Raw genomic sequence first — 23,706 nt, forward strand, 5'->3', positions numbered from 1 at the left:
GATAGCGTGGGTATATATGTAAAAATAAGAATAAAAAAAAGGTAGAATAGCAAAACAATTTTTTTATGAGGATATACATACAAATATCAATTTTGAAAAAATATTCATGCAAAATTCAATATTTAGAAAAATATTTATACAAAAAAATTCTACAAAATTTTATAATTCTCATTATCTTCCGCCACGTATAGCAAGAAAGTTGGAGACCCAGCCATTCCACATGGCACTTTACACATGAAACCTTTTTTATGTTGTCCTACACGGGGTCGCATTGTTCTTTTCATCCTCCTCATTTGGAAATAGAATAAAGTTTTTTTAAAATTTTAAATTAAAAAAAACTTTTTAGCTAAATTTAAAAAGCGCCCTGCGGAAAGATGCTGCAGCGACCCCGGGAATATTCAGACGATCACCATCATCAACTTGTGCTCATATGCAATCTGGGCCGTCCATCCACAAGATCATTTGAACGCGTTTCCGGCTTAGAAGCCGCATGGATGCGTGCCACGTGACGAACCCTTATCGCCGTCGGTCGCCTAGCTGGGCCCCCTCCGTGCCAAGTAAGCAATGAGCCAATGACTTTGACCGGGAGACCCCTTCGGACGGGAGATTCCGCTTTCGTACCCAAGCCCGATGACGGCGCTATCGCCGGCCCAATCAGTCCCCGCGGGGGCGTCTCCGTTACGTGACGCCGTTATCCGTGTGAGCTTGCAGCTGAAGCCTCGCGTGGCCCAGCTGTGCGTATGGTAGGGGACCAGGATGTTCCCACCTTGGCCCTCCTCCTCTACCCAATAAACCATTCTTGGCTCTTAATTACAAAAATAGCCTCCTCCATAGAAAACCCAAAAGTCCATGATGGCAGCTGTCGTAAATAGATAACCTAGATTGGGTAAATAATTACATGTAGTGAAGCAAGTGGCCGCACAACAAAAAGCGGTGGTTTCCGTTAATTGCCACCCATAATTAAAGATCGTTATCCCACTACTTACCCGGTTCTGCATTCTGATCCCTTTAATAATGGCCCCGGGGACCACTAACGTCTCTTCTAGATGAATTTACCAAAATACCCCTCCACTAAATTAATGGACCACAAACTGTGTGGTTAGATCTCTAGAAATGCTTACCCTTTCCTTGGTGATGATCGGGGACCATCGTTGCAACGGGCGAGATCGTGGGCATTTTTAAGGTTTTTTATTACTTCAGTGGTATAGCTGTCCAAACTCCAAAGTTGGAAGTGCAGAAAGAATTGTGTAAATTCTTGCATGGTTTGACGGCATAATTGTCCAAAAAAAAGTACCGATAGCCTTTGATGTGTCAGAACCCTTGGAAAGTATAATGCACTTTTAGCCGCACCCATTGTTTTGCACACAATAATGCACCCTATTATAGCCATGCGGGAACAGCGGGGGCGCGCGCCGGCTGAAGGCGTCTGGATTGGGTGTTTTTAAGAGGGCCAGTTAATTGATTCCCGAGATAAAAGAAATCCGGCGCTCCTCCCCACCGTAAGAAAAAGAAAAAAATATTTAATTATATTAAGGAAAACTAAATTCTTACCCTCTCTTTTCTCCCTTTGTGCAACGTTCTCTGTGCCTCCGGCCTTCGCTCCCAGGTGAGAGTTGTCGTCTCGCTCGCCCCCCGATTCTCCCAACCCCGTTTCCTGCTGCCCACCTCCTCCTCGGATGCGTTCGAGACGGCCAATCGCTGCCTTCTGTGGAGTATTTTAGGGCTCCTCCGGCTCCGTAGGTCTCGGGGAGTGCTTCCAGCATCCGATTGCGAAAACGCGGTCGTGGTGGGCGGAATTTGGTGCTCGCTTGGAGAGTTGAGGTCTTGGCTGGGGATTTTAGGGGTTTCTTGCTTTTTATGCAGGTCTGAAGAAGTTCGCATGTGGTTTCTTTGAGGCGTGTCGAAGTCGCGGTGATTTGATCTATGGATCGAGCTCCGATGTGCTGTTCGGCTCTATTTAGGGGGTTGTGTGGCGTTAGATCTTGAAAGGGCGGGATAATCAGGGGAAAGGTGGAATTCGAGACTATCTTTACAATGATTTGTGAGGTTTTATCAGAAGAAAGTAAAATCTCTGGATCTTGGTACCGTTACATCTGAAATTTGGATGAATTTTGATGTTATTTGTGTCAGCACATCAGGATTAAATTTCGAGTTCTGATCCTAGGTGTCTTTCAATCTTTGTTTCTTCAAGTGTAATTCTGCAAGTGGTCTGAGTTCTTGATGATTTTGGATTCGGGGAGAGTCTGTCTGTTTGTCTGAAGTTTGAACATTTCAGGATTTGGTGTTGATGTTGAGCGTGAAAGTTGGGAGATTAGATGAAACTTTTTCCTTTGTCTTAATTAGGTGGTCGGTTTTTTCTTTCATGGATCTTGGGAAGATTTCAGACCTTCTGATTTAGAAGATGAAGGTGGATGGAGATGTATGCGGCTTAATGCGGTTTTAAGGCTTTAATTTTGTTGGGTCCGGCAGTTGTGTAGTTTTGAAGTCATCTGCAGAACCAGGGGATTTTTGTAATGGTAGAAATTTGATATCTTGGTGTTCTCAGAGACTCCGCATTTTGCAATAACTGAAAGCGGAGTAGCTCTGAGGGTTACAAGGAAGGGAAATGATCGAACAGTTCATCAATTTTGTGATTCGACCTCCTAGGTATATTTCTTAATCTTTCACTTGATTAATCTGTAGTACCTTTTACTTCTTCCCATAATTTGTGCTTATAACTTCCTACCTTTCGACTTACTAGAGTTTTCTACTTCCATGCTTATGTCTATTTCTATTTATGTGCATGTCTGCGGCCACACGCACATGTATCTATGTTAGTTGAGCTTGTTGATTAATTTTATTAGATAATTGTACGGAGACTATTTCTGCATGCATGGTAAGAGCTTGTTTCATCTTTCTTTCTTTCTTTCTTTCTTTTTACTTCTTTCTATACCAGAGTCTTGCTTGCGCCATACCTGTGAGAAGTATTATTAATGACTGTAATTCTCCAATCTGGTCAACGCCTTATTATTTATGTTAAATGACTATTAAATCCATAAATTTTTTTTGAGAGGTAGACTTTCCTTTTTTGTCTCTCAAAGCAAAACTAGAGTGAGTAACATTCATTTCATGTGGACGTGATTATTTTGGCGAAAGACAGGAGGCAAGTGACATGAGCCTTATGTTGATCACTCTGGAGTTTGACTTTGGAATTAGAATAGATGTATTCTTAAATCAGCATTATGTGGAATTCTTGTGTCAGTTTCACTTATTACCAAAGAACTGAAGAAACGTAAGCCTTGTACATCAAGCTTATGGCTGAAATGACATTAATTTTTTTCCACATCTTTTTGCATGGTGCCAAGCCATGTCCACAACCTTCTTGGTAGTGCTGAACTATGACATGCAATGCCAAACTTTGGATTCTTTTTCCCTCCTTTTCTGTAATTAACAAAGTAATGATTTTGGACCACAAGTTTTACTTCAAGTGCAATTCTGAAATCTTATTTTAATAAAAAATGACTTATCCCTTTCTTTATATGCACCTTTCTTAGGCAAGCTTCCACAGTGTTGAAGTTGATGAGATTCAGTATCCCAGTGAAACAATTCACTGATGTGATGTGCATTTTCCTTGCTTTCCATTGTCATTTGTCAAGACTGAGCTTCTACTGTCTGTCCTAATTCAACACTTGGTCTTGTGGAATTTATATTAATTTGCTTTCTTGATTGCATTTCCTTAAAGTAGTTCCTTCCATGCAATATAGAATTATTATTACAACATCCACTCCAGCTGGTCATCAAAACCAGCCCTGTGTAAGAATTATGTACTGATTATTATCAAAATTTGTACATTTGGTTCCATGAAGTTTGAATCTTCTTTTAATAAATTATTTTCCTCAGCATATCTTTCCTTGTACAATGGCACCCCATGGCCTTTTTAAGCTTTCTCTCAATGCCCTTCAAAGCCTCTATGTTTTTGAAAGTATTTACTTCATTCTCGATGCACTGCAATTTCCACAGTGACCTTTACTCATTAGCATGACCCTTTGTAGTAGAAATAAACTTTAATTTTTTTGTTTCCTTCATTGCATTTCTCATGTTTGAGGTTGAAGTTCTTTATTTGCCTCTCATTTTATAGCTTCATTCAATTCTTTATTTGCCTGTCATTTCTCATTCTAGTTCAGTTACTTGTAATCTGACAGCATACACCACTTGGTTATCCTCTATTCCTTGTCATATGAGATGTCTGTAATCTTCACTACGATTTTCCAGCCCACATCTGCATTAAGGCTGTAATGCTGTATGAGACTGGCTCCTTTATGTAAAAAGCGATCCTTAAACAGGCGTAGAAGAAGTTTTGAAAAGCTTGTCGTGATTATAAAGCACTTACCTTTCATGTGCATTTTTTTGGCTTCCACAAAATGGTTTCTGATCTTGCTTTTGTATGTATTTTACGAGTCACCTATTAATATATCTTGCCATTCTCATTCAAATCTTGGATCAATATTAGAACTAAATTAAAAAACAAGTGCATTGAAGTGTATCTAATGCTTCAGGGAAAGAAGAATTGGGATATAGCATCTTGCACGAGGCATGCTAAAAAATTTTCTTGTTTCAGAGTAATGAATATTAAATTGTGGAACATGAAAATGGGAAGAGTTTTACGTATTTGCAACAAATGAAAGGTGTTCAGACGGAAGAGAATTTAGAAAAAGTCATGGTAAATAATAGATATCAAAAAGAAGAATAAAATGAAAAGTTAGGTGGAAGAGATTTTCTGAACAAACTAAAGGTAGAGAGGAGGAAGAGGAATATGTTCCACAAGACAGCTGGCCCTCTTTCATAGAAGAAAATATTCAGATGCAAAAAAAGAGAAATTGGCTGGATGCTCTTTAAGTCCTTGTTTGGTTCATGAATAAGCCAGAAGTAAGTCCACCTTTTCATCTACTTTCAGTATTATTTCAGCCAACGACTTTTTGGGAACCTAAATAAAGCCCCAATAACAAGGGGTACATTTGGAATTCTAGAGAAACTGAAAAGCTCCTTTTTTGGTACTTACTTGGCTTTAACCGGGTCAAAATTATTTGGGTCACAGTGTTACCTGGTGGATGAGGACTAAGTAGCAAATTTATATAAAGTTATTCAAATTTCCAGGCTAAAATTATTTGGGAACTAAACAGGGCCTAAAGGAGAAATGGGAGAAATTTATTTATGAATGAAATGTTTATGTAAGAAGTCCAGCATGCAATCATGGAAAATGGGATCCATCACTCAATAAATTCTTAGTTGCCATTTGAGTTGTCTAATGAGGGATATCTGAGTTGATGTGGAGCCCTAGAAGAATTTGAGAAAATCATATGCATGAGGCTAGTCTCCCAACTATAACATGAAAATTCAACTTCAAATAGAAAAAAAGAAACTAAAACCTAGTAACAAGATAAACTAGTTAGCATTTGCATTGCTGGAGGCCAATCCTTTAGACATTTACCTTTCCATATGTACTAACTTCAAAGTAATTGAAATTTAACAAACCCTTGAAGAGGTTTATTTTAGCTTTTGATCCTTCACATTTGATCGTTCATCTTTTCTCTTATTGCTTTCCTGGTAACATTTTTTCGTTCTTTCTTTCTTTTTTATTTTGAAAGTTGGCCAGCATAGCAAAGCTGCATGTTTTTGGAAGTCGCATCTTGAGATGTATCAATCTAGTATTGCTTGATCGCACTTATAATGTCTCTCACCATCCAATATCATCCAACTCGTAACTTAATATCATGCAAATTCATATTGTGATAATTGATACTTGTTTTTTTAAGGAAAGATAATTGATTTATATCAGACAAAAATTTTTATCACCGTTGATGTTTTATTTTCCAACTAACGAAATTTTGATGTTAGTCTATTGCATGGAGTCGCTACTTTGTTCAATAGTATGCGTGAGAATGTTTGTTTGAGAGTGCATGAAGTATAATAAGGATTTAAAAATGCATTCAAAATTCATCTAACAGTTTTTCATTTTAGAACCATTTAAAATAGAATAGGTAAGTTACCTAGTATATCTTTCTGCATTTGTATAGCATCCATTGCAAGGTTGGCTAACTTTCCATGCTGATGCTGCTAATTTCTAGCATTATGGAACATCAGATGATATTGACTGATGTTAATGAGATATGACAGTTAAGTCTTGTTCTATGTGCTTCTTAATTTTGCCTATAACTAAATAACAGCTGGTAATTATTTGTTTTAGAATATAGGATCAACATAAATGGTTGGTGGCTCATTAACATCAAGGTAGAACTACAATTTAGTTCTCAAAATTTTTAAGAGATCCAACTAGTAGAATTCTAGTGAATCTTGTATGAATTTGGCTCTCAAGGTTAACATATTTTATAAAATTCAAATCCCACCCCCAATCCAAAAGCACATGTTGAGATATGTGGCAACCTGCTACACACATGTAAGGCTTGGCCCTACGAGCATTCAAGGAAACAACCTGTCAAACAACAAATACAAACCAATCTGACAACAGGAAAGACAACAGATGCTTGATAAAAAATTTCAAAAGTAACTAGATTTCCAAAACTTGTATTAGCCACAACAATCCCAAAACAACCTCAAGTTAAACATCAAGGTAGAACTACAATTTAGTTCTCAAAATTTTTAAGAGACCCAACTAGTTCTGCAAAACCACAAGATCAAAGAGGCTTCCAACAAAATTAGGGCGGCGTTGTCAGGTCCAACTAAGTCTATGATCTTTCTCTATGCTTGCTTCCCAATCTCCACCGATCACCTTCCATGCCTCGGGCTTTGAAAATGAGAGAAATAAGGGTGAGTTGAAAGCCAAGTAAGCAACTAACAACCATAACCAAACAAATCAAGCAAGTATGACAAAGAAACTTTGAGCAATGTATGGATGCATGATTCAAAATAATTTATTTAACAAAGATAGGATTTTCATAGTCAAAATTGTGCAAATAATTCCAAGGTTCTATATGTAAATCATTTTCCAATTCAATATTCCAAATGTGATTCCAAAGAATTTTTTTATAAGTGATTACAAAATCAAAGTTTCTTTTCAAATGCTTTCAATAAGCTATTTATGCCCATTTTTTAATTCGGTTTCTCAACTCATTAGTCTATAATCCCTGTGACAAGGCCCAAAGTATCATATTCAACCCTTGTGAAGTAGGTCCAGAGTACTGCATTTAACCCTTGCAAAGTAGGTCCAAAGTATTGCATTTAACCTCGAAAGAGTAGGTCAAAACTCAAAAGTGTATTTAACTCCTATGTAGTAGATCCAAAGTAATCAAACTTTGGAATGATCTACATGCCAATGTATGATCCCCGTTGTCAGGTCCAAAATGTAGCTAGATTGAGAGTCCAAATTAAACATGCAAAATCCAATTGTTTTTACCAATACCAGCACATACTATTATCCAAATTATATAGATGGCTCAAACAATTTATGAAATCCTCAATCATACATGAGTATCCAAAGTTTCAAATATTTTACATACATGTATGGTTTTCAAAGAAGTATTTTAAGCACTTCATTTTATGCAAAGGTTTTCAATGATTTTAATATTTTTATGCAAACATGGTAATAATTCATAATTATGAATAAATCATGAATTTCAAAGATATCCAAGGGTTTCAATACTATGTCGTACCATATCAAGCATGGCACATGCTAACAATAGAGCACATGCCGACAAAAGAGCACTGACGCCGATGTGTGCTAGTGGTGGCACACATCTCGTGCCAACCAAGCTCCAGTTCGACACCATATAGGCTTGGCATGACATGGTCAGGCACAATCTAAAACTCTAAGCATAAATAGAAAAATATGCAATTTAATTCAAACAAGTGTTTCACAAGGTAGAGTATAAAATTTTCAAGATATTTTGCTGCAATTACAATAAATATATATTTTAGAGATAGATAGTGGAAAATACTCTAGTTATGTTGAGGTTACTTACTGAATACGCTAAATCTGACAAGAGAGCCCTTCTAGTCAAATATAATCTTCTTCAACACCTGGCAAGTATGAACAATCTAAACATCAAAATGTAGCCCCTAGTGCCCTTTAATAGGTCTAAGTGCCCTATGGAAACCCTCATTTTCCTCATAATCAATTAACCTCCAAAATTTTATGTGAGACGTAAGTATTCACAATTAATGAAATAAAGCTCCAAAAAATGAAACTTAGTGAATATATTTGACATAAATAGGAGAACCAATTTATGGTTACCTTTGGCCAAATGAAGCAGTTCCAATGGATCCCATCAATCTTAGGCCTTGGCCTTCTCTACGATAAAATTGATCCATAATTAACTAAATTTATCATAAAAATTATAATATTAATATTATTGAAATCCCTAGAGTATGATAGTTCTATAGGCATATGCTATGAGGCTGGAAACTTGCCAGAGGTGACCGGCAACATAAATCTAGACCTCGGTTTTCTCAAATCTACCACCAAACAACAATATTCACCAATTTAAGGATAACAAGGTTGGTGTTTACCTGAATGAGGCCTTTAGCTAGAAGTTGGGGCTTCTCCTCGCTCAGTACGGTGGTCTACTCTCCCTACACTTGAAAACTGATATTAGTGTTATATTAGAGAGGGCAAAACTACAATAGAGAGGAAGAGCGAGTCAAGAGAGAGATTTAGCTTACCAAATAGGTCAAGCGTAGAAGGAATGAGAGAAGGGATGGGGAAAGAGGGTCGTTTTGGGGAGAGAGAGAGGGAAAAGGAGGTGGTTACAGGTGATGAGCAAGAGAGAGAGAAAAGAGGGAGTGTGAGAGAGACGAAGAGGAGGGGGAAGGCTGGTGAGGCGGTTGTTGGATGGCAGGATAGGGGGTGCCGGCAGGGTTGCTATGTGGTGGTGGTGGCACTAAGTGAGAATAGAAGAAGAAGAAATGAAGAACAAGAGGAGGGGATAGGGTGTTGGATGCGCATGCAGGGAGGAAAGAAAGGGTGGGGAGGTGCAGGAACTGGGTCACCTAGGTGCCCAGGCTAGTTTGGGCTTGATTCGTGGGCCTACGATGGCTTAGGGCATTAGAAATATCTAGCAAGCAGTTGAGGATGTTCTTTGGGTCCCACACCATTGGCTAGTTGGATCTGATTTCGGATTTGGAGCACGAAGAAATGAATAGGAGGAGGCCATGGAATTGGAGTTCAATGATTCAAAAACAGTGGGGTTTGGTGTGTGAATGCTGTAGAGGGATGGGTCAAGGGTGGTTGGAGGGGCCTGGCCCGGCTGTGCTTTAGGTGGTTAGAAGTTCGTAGGATGAAGCAGGAATGGAATGAACTAGAGGGTGGAAAAAGGTGGCGTAGTGGTATGTATGTCTTAGCATTGCAAGAGGAAAGAGGAAGCACATGTTAATGGTTGGTGGTTGGAAGTTAGTAGGATGAAGCAAGAATGGAATGAACTAGAGGGTGGCAAAAGGTGGCAAGATGGTAGGTATGGCTACAGAATTGGAAGAGGGAAGAGGAAGGACAGGATAATGGTGGCTGGAGTATGGAGCCAGTGGTGCTTTTCAAACATCTGTCTTGCCTGTTGCATCGATGCAACTTCAGGACCATTGGCATTGCTGCCATAGGTTAGCAGTGCTGCTAAGGGACGAGTCTATCTTGTGTTTTTGTGCCTCAGCTGGCTGCTGCTGGTGACTCATCAACCTTGTTGGGAGGGGCCACAATAGATGACCTGGTGAGGCATCATAAAACAGGCACTTCTGCTTGTTGGAACTTTTTGTTAACCTTCCTAAAAATTACTATTTCTTCTCATGATTAAGTTTTTCTTTTCTTAATGGATTTCTCATATACGTTTATTGTACGATATTTCTTTTACTACCTTTTGTGCTGTGTTTCAAGTTTCTGAATCTTTTATAGTCGAAGAACTTAGCCACATTTTCGTAGTCACCTGTGAATGTTGATTAAAATTGTATGCCTGAAGCAACTAGTCTTTGCTAAATCTGTCGTCATTGCTTGTCCAAAGATTGTCATTATATTCTACTGCTTCTATGTTGTCACCACTGCATAGATAATATGCACTGTACTAAGAATCTAGTATGTCAAATGGTGGTGTTTATTAATATTTCTAATTCCATGAATATAATATAAAATTTTCAAAGCGAATCAGCAAATGCAGTCAAGTTGTACTCTCGCCTACTACTATATTTTGAATATTGTATGCCAATTTGGAATGCATTATTATTAGACAATATTTTGGCTTTTCAACTACTTGTACCCTTCTTGATATGGTGATATACAGGGCAGAGTATAACCCAGACCAGTATTTATGGGAATCAGAATTCTCTTTTGCAAGCAGAAAATTCAAACGCCTAGACTTGGAGGCAAGTACGGACATCAATTATCGAGGTTTCTTCTGTCTTTTTGCGGTTCATGATGAGATGCTTATGGCAATTAGAAGTCTAATACTCATTGATTTTGACTTCTATTGAAATTTGACAGCTTACAAATGCAAGAGGGCATACCTTGCAGTGCAGTCACTACGTTCCCTCTGATATCCCAGAAAACAGCACTCTTCCTTGTGTTATTTACTGCCATGGAAATAGGTTAGACACCATTCTTGCCATCATTTGCCCCCATATATTTTTAGATTACATATAATGTTGCACTAGCATGCACCTGCTTGGTGCAAACTGCAATTACATGTTCTTTTAGAAGAAAAAAGCATTTCATTCTTTGCTAAGATAAAGAATTTGTCAAAATTGTGAAGTTTAAGATGCACGTGAAAAGGGAAAATGCTGAAATTGTTATTTGAGGGTTTATTCCCTGATATTGTACCTTTATTTTTTAAAAAAAAAAATATGTACTGTTGCTTCATTAGAGGGATGCTTAACTGATCCATATGTGACAAAATCCATCCCTGCCCCGTCTTTATAGCTCACTGATAATGCCATCTATTGCAACATCCTCTGTTGCAATGGGGCCAGTGAGTGATCCAAGGTCAAAGGTGATTGTGTCAAACATTGCCCTAATTTAATTTCCATATTTCTCTTGTTATGAAATTTTATCCTTGGAGATGCTGAAGCATGCTTGTTTCTTTGGTGACAAATGCAGTGGATGCAGAGCAGATGCAAATGAAGCCGCCGTAATCCTTCTTCCTTCGAATATTACGGTCTTCACTCTTGACTTTTCAGGCTCAGGACTATCTGGAGGTGACCACGTCAGCCTTGGTTGGCATGAGGTATCTTAATGCCTTTCAATGCCTACTAGCTTATGCTTACTAAATCTTCTAACAATTCATTTTCATCAATGACTTAACCATCAGAAGGATGATCTCAGAGTTGTGATCTCTTTCCTGCGGAGCAATAAGCAAGTTTCTTGTATAGGCCTTTGGGGGCGTTCCATGGGTGCTGTCACAAGGTATTTCCTCTTATAGTATTATGGCCTTGAATTTCATCAGTGCTAAAATTGTTTATGTTGCATTTTTCTTCCATTTTTGCGAATCTCTCTTCTGTTCTTCTGGATTGTCTCATCCAGAGCTATTGAAATTATAATTCATTTGCAGTAGTGTAACATATATTTTTTGGGGGTAGTTTGCAGTTCAGGAATTATGTTCATTTGAGATAGAGATATCTGGCTTTTGAGATCAATTGTACTCAACATGGTTCCCTTTGGTTATAAAATTACAATCTTCTACTTGATGTGCCTCTCATTTTTTTTGCCCTTTCCAGTGTTAGTTATAGGAAACCTTTGTGGCATTATGATTGACATCCACTCTAGTCTTGATGTGAATCTACAAAAGGTGTCAACTTACATTTGCCATCAGTTCATGTTAGAGGCCATCAATGATACCTGCCCCATATCTCTGAACAGATCTTACATAGAATACATACAACTATTTGCATCTGACTGCAAACTGCTGGTTGATATGATGATCTTAGAGGATCTTTGCTTACTATTGATGCCTTACTCTCTTGAATGTAATGCAGCCTTCTTTATGGAGCAGAAGACCCCTCTATTGCTGGCATGGTGCTAGATAGTGCATTCTCTAACTTATTCGATCTAATGATGGAGCTTGTGGATGTTTACAAAATTCGACTTCCCAAATTTACAGTATGCCCCAGAAACCCTCAACCCCCCCCCCCCCCCCCCCCCCAAAAAAAAAAAAAAAGAAGAATGAAATAAAATAAAATAAAGCTGCTGTGTGGATTATGAAGTAAACTGTAGCCATCATTTTTATTTTGACATGACATAAATGATATTCATGTATTCTGGTTATATATGTGGTTCTCAATCACAAGTACTTTGTTGCTTCCTGGGTTGTTGTAAGATTGATAGGCTGACAGCTGCTGCCTTTTGCAAAATCTATGTTGATTTAAAGATGGAATAAGGGACTTTAGTATTAAAAAATCATATTTTCTTGGTCATACTTTAGGATCACTGTAATGTATATATCTATTGCCATTATTAAGAAGTGTTATGCCATATTTTAATCGTTGTTTGCCATGTTCTATTAGTTGATAATCCTCCACTTTTTCCTTAACTAGTGGGATTTGTAAGCCCCTTTAAACATGCATTTAACTCTAACCCTTGGTCGACCCAGATACCATCTTGTTTTGATGTCTAGGTCACAACTCAATAGGTTGGAAATGGGCCGATGTGGACATGAGGCCCGTCAGGCCAGGCCATCTTTGAGTCGGGTTCTAGGCCTGTTCTAGTCAGGTTTGGGCTCGGGTTCTAGAGCCTAGATTAAAAATGGTCTTGTACTGAGCCCGACTGGGAGCCTGACCTGGCCTGGCCTGCTTGTAACCTTGACTCAGTTTTAACCCCCAACCACTATCCTCACATTGCCCTCCCACCATCTCATTCTCTCTGCTTCTCCTGCGCCACCCCACCGCTCAACCCCCCCCATTCTCCCGCTCCCTTATCTCCTCTCTTTTCACCTCTTAAGCACCATGAAAAAAGGGATGGTGTAGCAGCGGCGGACAGTGGGATCGTGCAGCAGTTATGGGTGGCAGACCACACAGTGATGGGAGCTGGATTTGAACCAGCACAGACATTGTCAATGAATCAACACGGTTAGGCGGCTCATATCTATAGAGAAAAGGAAAAGTTGAAAAAAAAAAAAAAACCTGTGTACGGTATGGAGAGGTTTCAGATTGGCGTTATTGGAGTTAGAGTTTTGGATTAGGGTTTGGGTTGGAACTAATTGGATCATCAGGGATGGAGCAAATTGGGCTTGGGCCTGATCCCTTGACTAAGGCCTAACCTGAAGCCTGCAATTTTTTTTTTAAGGCCATGCTCAAGATTGAGGAAAACTGTCTTGACCCAGCTTGGTTCCAACCTTACAGTTCGGTGATTCAACTGTAGATCAATTGCAACTAATGTTTGGTCCATGACATCTTAAACAGATAAAAAAAATAAATACTTAATAAAAGTATGTTTAAAGTACAAAATTATGAACGAATATGGAAATATCTACAATGACTTTGATTTTATTACATATGTAACATCTATACCATTAAAATGATTGAATAACACAACTCTTGTTTGCCTAGAAAGAAAAAAATATGCATTAATATCTATTACCAAACATAGCCAATAAGTAACTTAAGATGACAATGATGATGTAGGGAATTTGAATTTGGACAAGTTTTTACCACAGTTGAGATTAGATTCTAATCCTAAAAGAGAAATAACAAATACTATTTTCTTATTTTATTCGATCTCCCTTAAGTGGTTGACCTGGATGGGTCAAAAATGGGTCAACTCAAGCAGGTCAAGGGTTGACCCATTCATGCGAGTGGGTTACATGGCTTTTTGTATCTATTAATTTGGGTTGATGCTACCCATGCAGCTTTTGGGTCATGAACTAAGCAGATTGACCCAGTTGGCCTGCCCTGGCCTTAAAACATTACTAATACTAGTCAAAGTTAACAAAATATATTTGGAAATTCTCATGTTTGCTATGCTCAGTTATATGAATGCAACCACTTTCATGGACCATCATTTTAAACCATATGGCATTTTCAAATCCTTAACCTGACCAACAAGCCTTTTAGAATCTTTGGCAAGCGATATATCTTGCATGGAAACCCTAGAAGGCTAATTGTGGGGTTTACCCTCGACCGCGAGTGCATGCAATTAAGAGGCGACCTCCATGTTCCCTATAATGGAAATTGTTCAAACCAAGGTTTTAAAACTTGATTTTAGTTTCAATTTTGGTCCCCTTGCTGCAGTTTCAGTGTTGGCAGTTTTGGCATTTTGTTTTGAGTTCTGTAGTTTGGTCAAAAGGTCAGAATAAAATCCAAAGAATCAAGAAAGTAAGATAAAAATAGGAGAAATCAAGACAAGTTGTTTCCCATCATTTAATTATGTTTCAAGTTGTCTAACATCATAATTTATGTATTGGATTATTTTAAGCTAAAATCCATCTATGCTTGTTTTATTTCATTTCAGTCTTTCATATTATATCCAAAAAAGGGCAAAATATCAAAGGATAATACTAATATGCAATGCTCTCTAATCAGTTAATAAATGCAAAGAAAAAAAAAGAATAATATCATGTTTACTTATTTAGCAAAATCTTTTTTTAAAAAAAAACTAAGAGCTTGCTTTATCTATTGATATCTCTGTCTGTTGCTGCTTGAGTGTGAATGTGGTGGAATGTCGCCAACAAAGAGATGAATGGTCTGAGAAGATCATAGAGTTGCTATCACTCTTAGGCTGGGAAAAAGATGACTACTTTTCACCCCATCTCGCCCCTTCCCACTTTCAATAATCGAAAAAGACAAGTTGGGGACACTCATGTGATATCATTCTTTCTTCATGCCCCCCCCCCCCCCCCCCCAAAAAAAAAAAACACCCAAAAAAAAAAAAAAAAACCAAAAAAGGGAAAAAAGAGAGAGAGAGATTTATCAAAATAATAACAGGTCTCCTAAAGCCCACTTTCTCTACATATTGCATTGCTGTGTCCAGCTCTGTTTTCTCCCTAAAAGATGGTTTTTGAAGGTATGCATGCTCATGTTGAAGCAGTAATATCAAACAGAAATCACATAAATGTGTTCATGAGTTAAATTGTAGCACATCGACCATAAACTGCCAGGAAATTAAACATACTTTCAAACATTAAAAAACAGAAGTTTTGGTTGGTTTTGGCTGAAACTTGCTGATACTAACTGAAATATTTTGTCTTTTTTGGATCAGTCAAAAGAGATTGGATTGGCTGAAACTTAAAACCTTGGTCTAAACTTTGAACAAAGATGAAGAAGGTAAGGTTTAATCTGTTGAGTAACTTTCATAAGTGTGGAAAATTTGAGCAAATAGCCAAATTAAATCATGACATTGATGGCCTATTCATCCTATTCATAACATATTGACTCTGTTGACGAATCTTGAAAACATAACCTCTTTTAGTTGCATTCCATGAGATTAGAATTTAGCACTTCCAATTTGTATAGTAGTCTGCAGTTGTGGTGTGATCTCTAGGGTAGTAGGGCTATGATTCTATAAACAGAGAATAGATAGGCGAACTGTCCTAAAATCTGCAGCAAGTGAGATCTGAGATAAAATGAATTAAGATCAAAAAAGAGATATTTGGACATGCAAGAATTTATGATTAATGGATATTGATGGCATTGGTAGTTCTGGGTTTTGAAGGCCAAGTTGTGTGGTTGGAGGGCTGTAGTCAGGCTTCCAAAAGGGAGTATGTGGTTTTGCAGGCTGTTTTGAGCACGAAATAATAGATAACAAGGAAGAAGCAAAGCATGAGCTAAATGTTGCAGTCATGGTTGATGTGTTTGAGATAGTTATGATCAAGGTTTGTCGTACTGATCCTAGATACTGGTATCTTACCAACAAGATTTTAAATTCCAGCGGGACAAGGGCATCATGGCGGTCCCATCCCATTCCTATAAGAAATAGCGTCCGGACTCTAAAACCCATCCATGCAGGGAGAGAAGAAGAAAGAAGGGAAAGTAAGGAAAGAAAGATGAAGAAAAGGTAAAAGTGAAAGGAAAGAAGAAAAAGTGAAGAAAGAAGCTAGGGAGAAGAAAAAGAAAGAAAGGTAAGGCAAAATGGAAGAAAGGAAATAGAAAGAAGATTGGAAAAGGAAAAAAGAAATAAAGGAAGGGATAAGAAAAAGAAAGAAAAAGAAAGAAAAAGAAAGGAAGATCGGAGAGAAGGAAGAAGAAAAAGAAAGAAAGGAAAGAAGAAGGGAAGAGAGATGGGGGACATCTACAAGAATGCATGATTGGGACAACCAGCTGGATGGGGCGGGACAGGGGGCATCCCTTTCCATGAGAAAGCGAGACACCCCTGTCCATGGGATTTAAAACCTTGCTTACCAGTACGGTGCCATATGCATATTGTACCGACACAATATTTCTTATGCTGGTATGGTACTGCTCAGAACCAGGTGATATGGGTCGGTACAACATGGAACCGAGTGGTACAAGGTGGTTTGCTCATATACCAAATATAGCCTCAGTTACTGGTACCTTACTGGTATGTTACGGTAATGCCCGATGTGGGGTGGTATGGCAAACTCTGGTCATGATATAGTGGGGTGGTAGAGATGTTTCTGGATAACTCTAATGTAGGGTGGATCGACACCAAATGAATGCTTTAACTGATGTTTTGATGTTTAAAATGCTAATGGCTTTGATTGGTGTTTTGCATGTGTTATTTGATCCTCATTCTTTATGCATCTAATCTACTTCAAATTTTATTCATTTCAAATTCCTACTTTTCTCCCTCTTTTTCTGTATTAACCTCTTTATCCTCTATGTGCTTGATAGTTGGTACGATGAAAAATCATAAAATTTTGCACAAATCTTAGTCTGACATTTTTTCATTTTCTCTCTCTTAGTCCTTTGAGTTTAGGGTATGCAATTTTTAAAATAGATTCTTTAAAGTGGCTTTCAAAGGAGCTTAGTATGTTGCCCTTGCCAAACAATTATCTCTGTTTCCTTTCATGTCATGCCTTAAATGCTTATTAATTTACCTTTAGCCTAAAAAATGCTTATAACTTTATTTTTTTTTTATATTCATCGATTGAAATTATTGGCAAGGTTTGTTGTACCAAACCATGCCATTCCATATTGAGAATATACTGTACCGTCCCATTTAGGGAACCAATACTTGGTATGGGGGATGTACTGACTGTTAATACAGCGAACTGACCCGTATCAACAATGTACTTGCATGGTATTGGTACGGGCACCGCAACTGATACTACGAACCATGATTATTGGTATCATTTAGTCCATGATGGTTTAGTTATTTTCAGTCGTTGATCATAATCATACTTGAAAAGCTTTAGCCAGTTATTCTGGTGGCTTCGAAACAATATTTGGGGTTAACTTATGTAGTTCTAGGCCTTCTTCCGCAATACATGACCTTTGCAATATTTCTTTTGATCTTTAATTGCTGAGCTATTCACAGCTCCAAAGAGGAGTGTGTAGAAATACAAAAGTTGCTAAAAAAATTGTTGCTTAAAGAAAGAAATAAGAATAAAAAAGACAGAAAAGGTAACTGATGGAGAAGTCGAAGGTACAAAAGAAAACTGCAATGGCATCTCCAAATAGCTGCAATGACAAAAGAAAACAATAACCAAAATATCCTTCTTCAAGTGCAAATCCAGTTGTTCAATAAGAGCAAGGCCAAGCTATCATCTTATTTACATATGACGTAGGATAACTGGCCATGGTAAATTGCTGCTATCATATAGAGCATCCTAACACGTTAAGTGGAATGGATTGCATCCAGTAATCTAAATAAGGCACATTTCTGGACTTGCAAGCCTCGTTTTGACCCTCTTGAAGTACGAAGCGCTTAGTGGGTGCGGATTCAAGTTTCTGAGGAATTTCCAAAGCAGATATGTTACTCTTGGTAGAAGTTTCCTGCTACTAAGTGCTGACTATGTGGAACAACCACCACATCCAAAAGCAAATAGAGATATTTCTGGAGTCAATTTGACTTCATGCTGTTGTAAATATAACAGCAGTTCAAATAAACACTCCAGCAAAAGAAACTGGGCATAATACAGCAGCAAAGTACTGAGGTTAGATTATGTGAATGGAATGGATAATTCATAAAGACTGCGAAAAAACTAAATCCTAGACATCATCCTTGTTGTCAAACCCAGAAGTCCATCACATGAACTCGCTGCAAATGTAATGAAATGTCATACATACTTACTGAACCCATCATTTAAAATAATAGAGATTTTAATGTGGGTAACTGTTGTTTTTATATTTGATACTTTTGGCACCGCTAGATATGTCACTAAATATGTGACTATAGTCATCTGTAAGATCATCATGTGAAACTGAAAGCCCTTGCATCTTGTTCACCAGGCATGTTTGCAAATGTTATCTGCTGAATAATCATGTGTTTCGCCTGTGCTAAGATGTAGCTTTGATTATATTCTCTACTTCTGTAGCATAAACTTAACAGAATGTCCATAACTTGTATGGCTTTACAGGTTTTCTTTCTAAGAAAAAAAATACTTGTTTTCGATTAGCAATGAATAATAATGCTTTATCATAGTAATAATAAAAAGTCTCAGCTTGTTAGTCGTGCCATAATTTTTTTTGGGGGTAACTACAATATCCCATGTTCCATGTGAATGCTATGAATTGGATGGGCTATTGAACACTCATTCTGGAAGATATTGTATATATAATCATTTTGAACAACGGTTGTTTTGCTGCTATATTTGTTTTCAAAAGAGGCCCATTAAGGACTTCTAGAATGCCTGAAATGTTCTGTTATATATGTTTTCTCCTGGTATTTCTGTTTAGTTCTCTCAGTTTGCAAAGCTTGCAAGGCTTGTAAAGTTATTAAAGCTTACAACGGTATATTTTCCATTTTCCATTTTCCAATTCACTAATAATATATTGAATATCCACGAATATGGCAGCTATCCTCTCAAGTAAATATTTGATATGCATCTTACTTTATGCTTGTCATAATACTTAATGCCGGAGTGTTTCCATGATTTAGTGCTTATTTTCAGAGTGGTCGTATTGTTTCCTAAGCAATTCTATAGATGGTTGCACCATCTTGATCATTGATATGAAGTGCCTATTCCATCAGGTCAAAATGGCGCTTCAGTACATGCGGCGTGTTATTCAGAAGAAGGCCAAATTTGACATTATGGATCTAAATGCTGTACAGGTTTGGCTTTGATTGAACTTCTTTGAACACCCTTCTATATTCAACTTTATTCATGTGTTTGCTACTTTCACAGCAGTTCAAACTAAAGAGTATAAAGACAACAATCTATGCCTTTCTTGCATAGAGATGGGAGTTTCTTTGATAAACTGGAAAAACTAGCCTAGTCCATGTGCCCTTTAGGTCTCATTTGCCTGAACCGTGTGGTAACCCATCAAAATCCATCCTAGAGGGAACAGCTGCGGGATAAATGGTCTCTTATTGATTGCAGACCTTCATTGGTTTGTGGTCTCTTATTAGTTCTGAACCCTTATTGATTGTACAATCTTAAATAGCTTAACACAATTTTCTATGGTGTTAATCCAAGGTACCGGAACTCATACTATAGGACTATTTTTTGCCTTTACTGGTCAAATTAGATCCCTACTTTTCAACTCATAAAATTAGAACCTTACGTTTCAAAGTTCTACTAAATATGTATGATCATTCTGTTATCCACAGTTCGCACCAAAGACCTTTATTCCAGCATTATTTGGACATGCTTCTGAGGACATATTTATTCAGCCACATCATTCTGATCTTATTTACCAGGCATATGCGGTAAGCCATGATTTCTACTTCTGCCAGAGTAGCTTGGTTTTCATTATTACATTATATATTTTCTGAGTAGATAGTTTTATCCCATGGAGGTTGCTAGTAGATTCTGAATGTAGGTTGTGAATATTGCATAAAGGTGCATGTTAGTGTATCTATTTTTGGATTATTATGCAGGGAGACAAGAATATTATCAAATTTGAGGGTGATCACAACTCCCCTAGACCACAATTTTACTATGATTCTGTTTCAATTTTCTTTTACAATGTCCTTCATCCCCCTCAAATACCTACGACATGCTCAAGTAAGGTGGAGAGGTACTATGATTTAGGAGGTCTGAATATTGCTGCTGGTACAGATGAGGTGATTTCCAGATCCTTGTATGTTAAACTTACTTCTGAAAGGGGTGCACAGTTTGAAGCTGTGCACTGGAATGAAGGGTGGAAAAATCAAATTTGTAGTTATGACATGCTGTTAGCTTGTCATGATAAATTTTGACATATAATGGCAACCATGCTGCTGTTTTGTCAGTCTCATGTTATTAATTCTGTGTGATGTACAAGTGTTAAACAAGGTGATTGCAGATATATTGACCATGTTATTGCCTCCAGAGTTTATTGCATGAGATCATTGCTGGTCTCCGTGCAGCTCGAACCAATGCAGCAAGTTCCTCGTCAGCTCCTCCTAGCAATCCAAATGGTGCAGAACCAATCTGGACTTTTATAGCATTAATATGCAACCTCTACTTGGTATTATTATCTTTTTCTTATTAATCATGTGGTTGCATTATAGGTTCGACCACAAAATCGATAGTTGAATTGCTATCAGAAAGTGTAGCTAATATGTCTGTAAATAATGAGTTGGTAAGTAAAAAAGCTTCAGATTTCCTTCATAAAGTGAAAATTGGTATTCTAAACGTTAGTTACCACTAATGCAGGATTCTGTTATTGATCATGACAATACTGCTACTGGAATAGGTGGGAATAGTGTGGAAGAATCTCATTTGCAGGTAAATCAGATGTTTGTTTGTTATTCAAAGATAGTTACTGCTGGCTATCATTTTATTATTGAATTATTTACATTGAGTTTCTCATTGTCACTACCAAAGTAGTCTGGTCAAATTCATCTTTTTCTTTCTTTTCTAATTAACAAATCGATAAATCACCATTTGAGAACAGTGAACGTCTATATTTACTTCTTTCTATTCTTTGACCTTCAGGGATAGCTGATTAGGGAAGATTTAGATGCAGTGATTATCAATTTTTTTATGGTTTAATGAATTGTATTTGTTGGGGGGAAGCTACTCTGTATTTATTTATTTATATTGAGAAGATTTTGCAGGAGAGCCTAGTCTTTGATTGTCTTTTTATTTATAGCCAACCAAACAAGGTGTAGGGTCGACTTCAGGGTGCTTTTAAAGGGAATACATATCATATCTTTGGACATCTGCAAGGTTACAGGCTCCTTTTTTGGATGGCTATAACATCAAACACGACACTTTTTCAGTGTAGTTGCAGAAGCTTCCTAGATGCGGTGCTTCTCTTTTACATGAATTCCTAGTCTCCTTGATGATTGATGTCTTTCCATTTCTGCTCCCAATACTGCTGTTTTTGCTAGTAAAGATGTTCCTGAACGTGATAATATCTGGCACTTTTCTGTTTGCCAGAAATACGTCATGTCCTGGAACACCTAGACACGGTCATCTAGAAAAAAATTATCCATGAAACTTTCTAATGCCAAACCTGTTATTGTCAGCTGTTTTTCTAAATTTGCTACCATTTCCAGGAGAACTCGAAGGAACAAAATGATGAATGCTGCTCCTATACAAGCTCAAACAGGGAGAGCTGGGGAAGGTGTTCATCTCTGGGGGGAGCAAGCGAGGGATCATCCTCAGCAGAGTGTGCTGGAAGTTCAAATAGCAAAAGCCAGGTCCTCCTTCTCGCCCTTATGGCTTTTATTTATTCCAACCCTCTCAGGGATCGGTCATTAAAGAAATAACAAATACAGGCACTTTTACTCGTATTCTGCATATAATTCCTTTCTGATTAGTTTCTTCTTGCATTTTATTTAATAGCAATGTTTTTTTCTATTTTTATGCTTTACAGTATATAAAACAGCAATATCTATTGATAAAATATAATATTGACAAAATCAAGTACATCTTAGATTTTTAGCTCTGACCTTTATTACTGAGGGTTATGGTTGGTTTTGTCAGCATATGACACTTAAGGCACTCGCATCACCTCTGAGACGGATACAATGGAAGTCATCTGCTAAGCTAAAGGAGAAGAAGGGCAGCCCAATATTGAGGAAATCAAAGCGCGAGAAGCTTGAGAAGGGGGAAACATTAGGCGAACGCCTGCGGCTCTGCTTTCTGGGTCGAGCCAACCACAAACGACACCGTTCATCTTGACCTACTCTCAACCATGTAGTTTTGTATCATAACAGTAATTTTCTGAGAAGGTATTGTTACCTCTCTCTCTCCCCCCCTCCTCGCCCCCAGCCACCACCCCCCATTATTTTCCTTTACTTTAGCTGGTGAATATCTAGTTGATGAATGATGATTCCACTTAAATCTGAGAAAAGCGATTTGACCCGAACCTACTGGCTCCATTCAAGTTGGATCAAGGTCAGCTGGGTGTGGTGAAAGCTCTGCGATGCAGTATGTTTATAGTTTTGTTTAAGGTTAAAATCATCACAAATCAGGCCCCGAGTTTGCCGGGCCGGAAATTTCTGACCTAATCTGGAAGAGTCAGGTGAAGGTGGTATTCACGATTTGTGACCAGCACCTGAGTGATGTACAAGGTTGTAGGGCCCAACGAATTATTCATTTTGTTTCCAATTGGACAAGGTATAATTCACCTTATTTCCGGCTGTTGGAGGCTTAGGTAAAGTCAGCATCCAAGTAAATACGGTTGATTTCTTTTTTGGAGACTGGAAAGGGATATCACCCCAGCCCTGTGCCTAAGTAGGTGTCATATATGATGACCATTGCTCTAAGCCACTGTTTCCACCTGTGCTACTTGAATTATGCCTCTCATCTGTCTTCAAGCAAGGCCGAATTTGTGCCTTGATCATATTATAAATAGTTTTCATCATGTACTTTCTGTTCCTTAAAAAGCATTGATTTTTAGTAAAAATTTTGAAAAGTTGTTTTAGTTTTTCTAGAAAGCTAAAAATAGTTTTTTTGAAAAATATTTCATTTTAGAGCTTTTCGGAAAAATATTTTTTGGCTCAGTCTGGAAAGGAAGCTATTTTTTTTTACCAAAGTATCCATGATAAAATATAACAATTACATAAAATGCATAATTATTTGACCAATTATATTATGAAAAATTAATTTACTATAATAATTATATATTTTATATCTTTATTGCATTATATTATAAATATTATATTATATTATAATATATTGATATATTATATTAAATAATTTAATATTATATTAAATTATTATGCTATAGTATATAATATTATATTATTATATTATAATAATATTATATTATATTACAGTAATAGTAGTTTGAGATTAGTATAAGGGGACTCCCAACCAAAATAGTCCAGCTGCAAGAAATTGTGGGTAACTCAGTTGCAATAACTTTTCCATTTAAATAGACAATATTGAGTGGAAGCCTTTCATATTAAGCGTGAAGTTTCGCTAACGGTAAAAATTACTGATCGCCATAGTGCTTACAATGGGTGCTATTTGCCATGGATCTCAATATTAAATTGTACAGCTGTTACAAACTTATGATATTGCCCAAAACATTGTTTATGTAATTATTATTATTATTTTTTGGTTCTGGTGGTGCAATATTTTTCAGAGGAAGATTTTTTTTAAAAAAATATGAATTCTTAAAATATTAGTTTATTAAGAGTATAGTGAAAATATCAGATAATCTTGGGCATTTGAGTTTTAATGGATTGCTATAGCAGTAAATAATCCATCAAACAGATGTTATCTATTTTTCCATTAATGGAAG

General features: G+C 37.3%; 1 protein-coding gene across 3 annotated transcripts; it reads left to right on the forward strand.

The window, feature by feature from the left end:
* The first annotated feature begins 1,531 nt into the window (after window positions 1-1,531).
* On the forward strand, window positions 1,532-22,325 carry LOC103710654. Of its 3 annotated transcripts, XM_008796483.4 has the most exons (15): window positions 1,532-1,606; window positions 1,864-2,646; window positions 10,254-10,335; window positions 10,454-10,557; window positions 11,066-11,192; window positions 11,277-11,371; window positions 11,941-12,064; window positions 19,052-19,132; window positions 19,631-19,729; window positions 19,901-20,086; window positions 20,335-20,422; window positions 20,516-20,586; window positions 20,661-20,732; window positions 21,509-21,652; window positions 21,939-22,325. In XM_008796483.4, the coding sequence occupies exons 2-15, from the start codon at window positions 2,606-2,608 to the stop codon at window positions 22,134-22,136; spliced, it is 1,512 nt and encodes a 503-aa protein (XP_008794705.1). In that variant the 5' UTR covers window positions 1,532-1,606; window positions 1,864-2,605; the 3' UTR covers window positions 22,137-22,325. The 3 variants fall into 3 exon arrangements, with proteins under 3 accessions (XP_008794705.1, XP_008794704.1, XP_026661862.1); XM_008796482.4 differs by having other exon boundaries at window positions 1,558-2,646; XM_026806061.2 differs by lacking the exon at window positions 19,901-20,086 and having other exon boundaries at window positions 1,558-2,646.
* Window positions 22,326-23,706: the final 1,381 nt, after the last annotated feature.

The sequence above is a fragment of the Phoenix dactylifera genome, chromosome 1 (assembly GCF_009389715.1).
Source record: "Phoenix dactylifera cultivar Barhee BC4 chromosome 1, palm_55x_up_171113_PBpolish2nd_filt_p, whole genome shotgun sequence".
In the NCBI taxonomy this organism is placed as follows: Eukaryota; Viridiplantae; Streptophyta; class Magnoliopsida; order Arecales; family Arecaceae; genus Phoenix; species Phoenix dactylifera.

What these genes read in the sequence shown, in the direction of transcription:
- LOC103710654 (XM_008796483.4), top strand. Translation starts at nt 2,606, where the DNA reads ATGATCGAACAGTTCATCAATTTTGTGATTCGACCTCCTAG. An exon ending in TCAGCCTTGGTTGGCATGAG is followed by an intron (nt 11,193 to 11,276) that starts GTATCTTAATGC and finishes CTTAACCATCAG; the next exon opens with AAGGATGATCTCAGAGTTGT. An exon ending in TTGCTGCTGGTACAGATGAG is followed by an intron (nt 20,087 to 20,334) that starts GTGATTTCCAGA and finishes TATTGCCTCCAG; the next exon opens with AGTTTATTGCATGAGATCAT.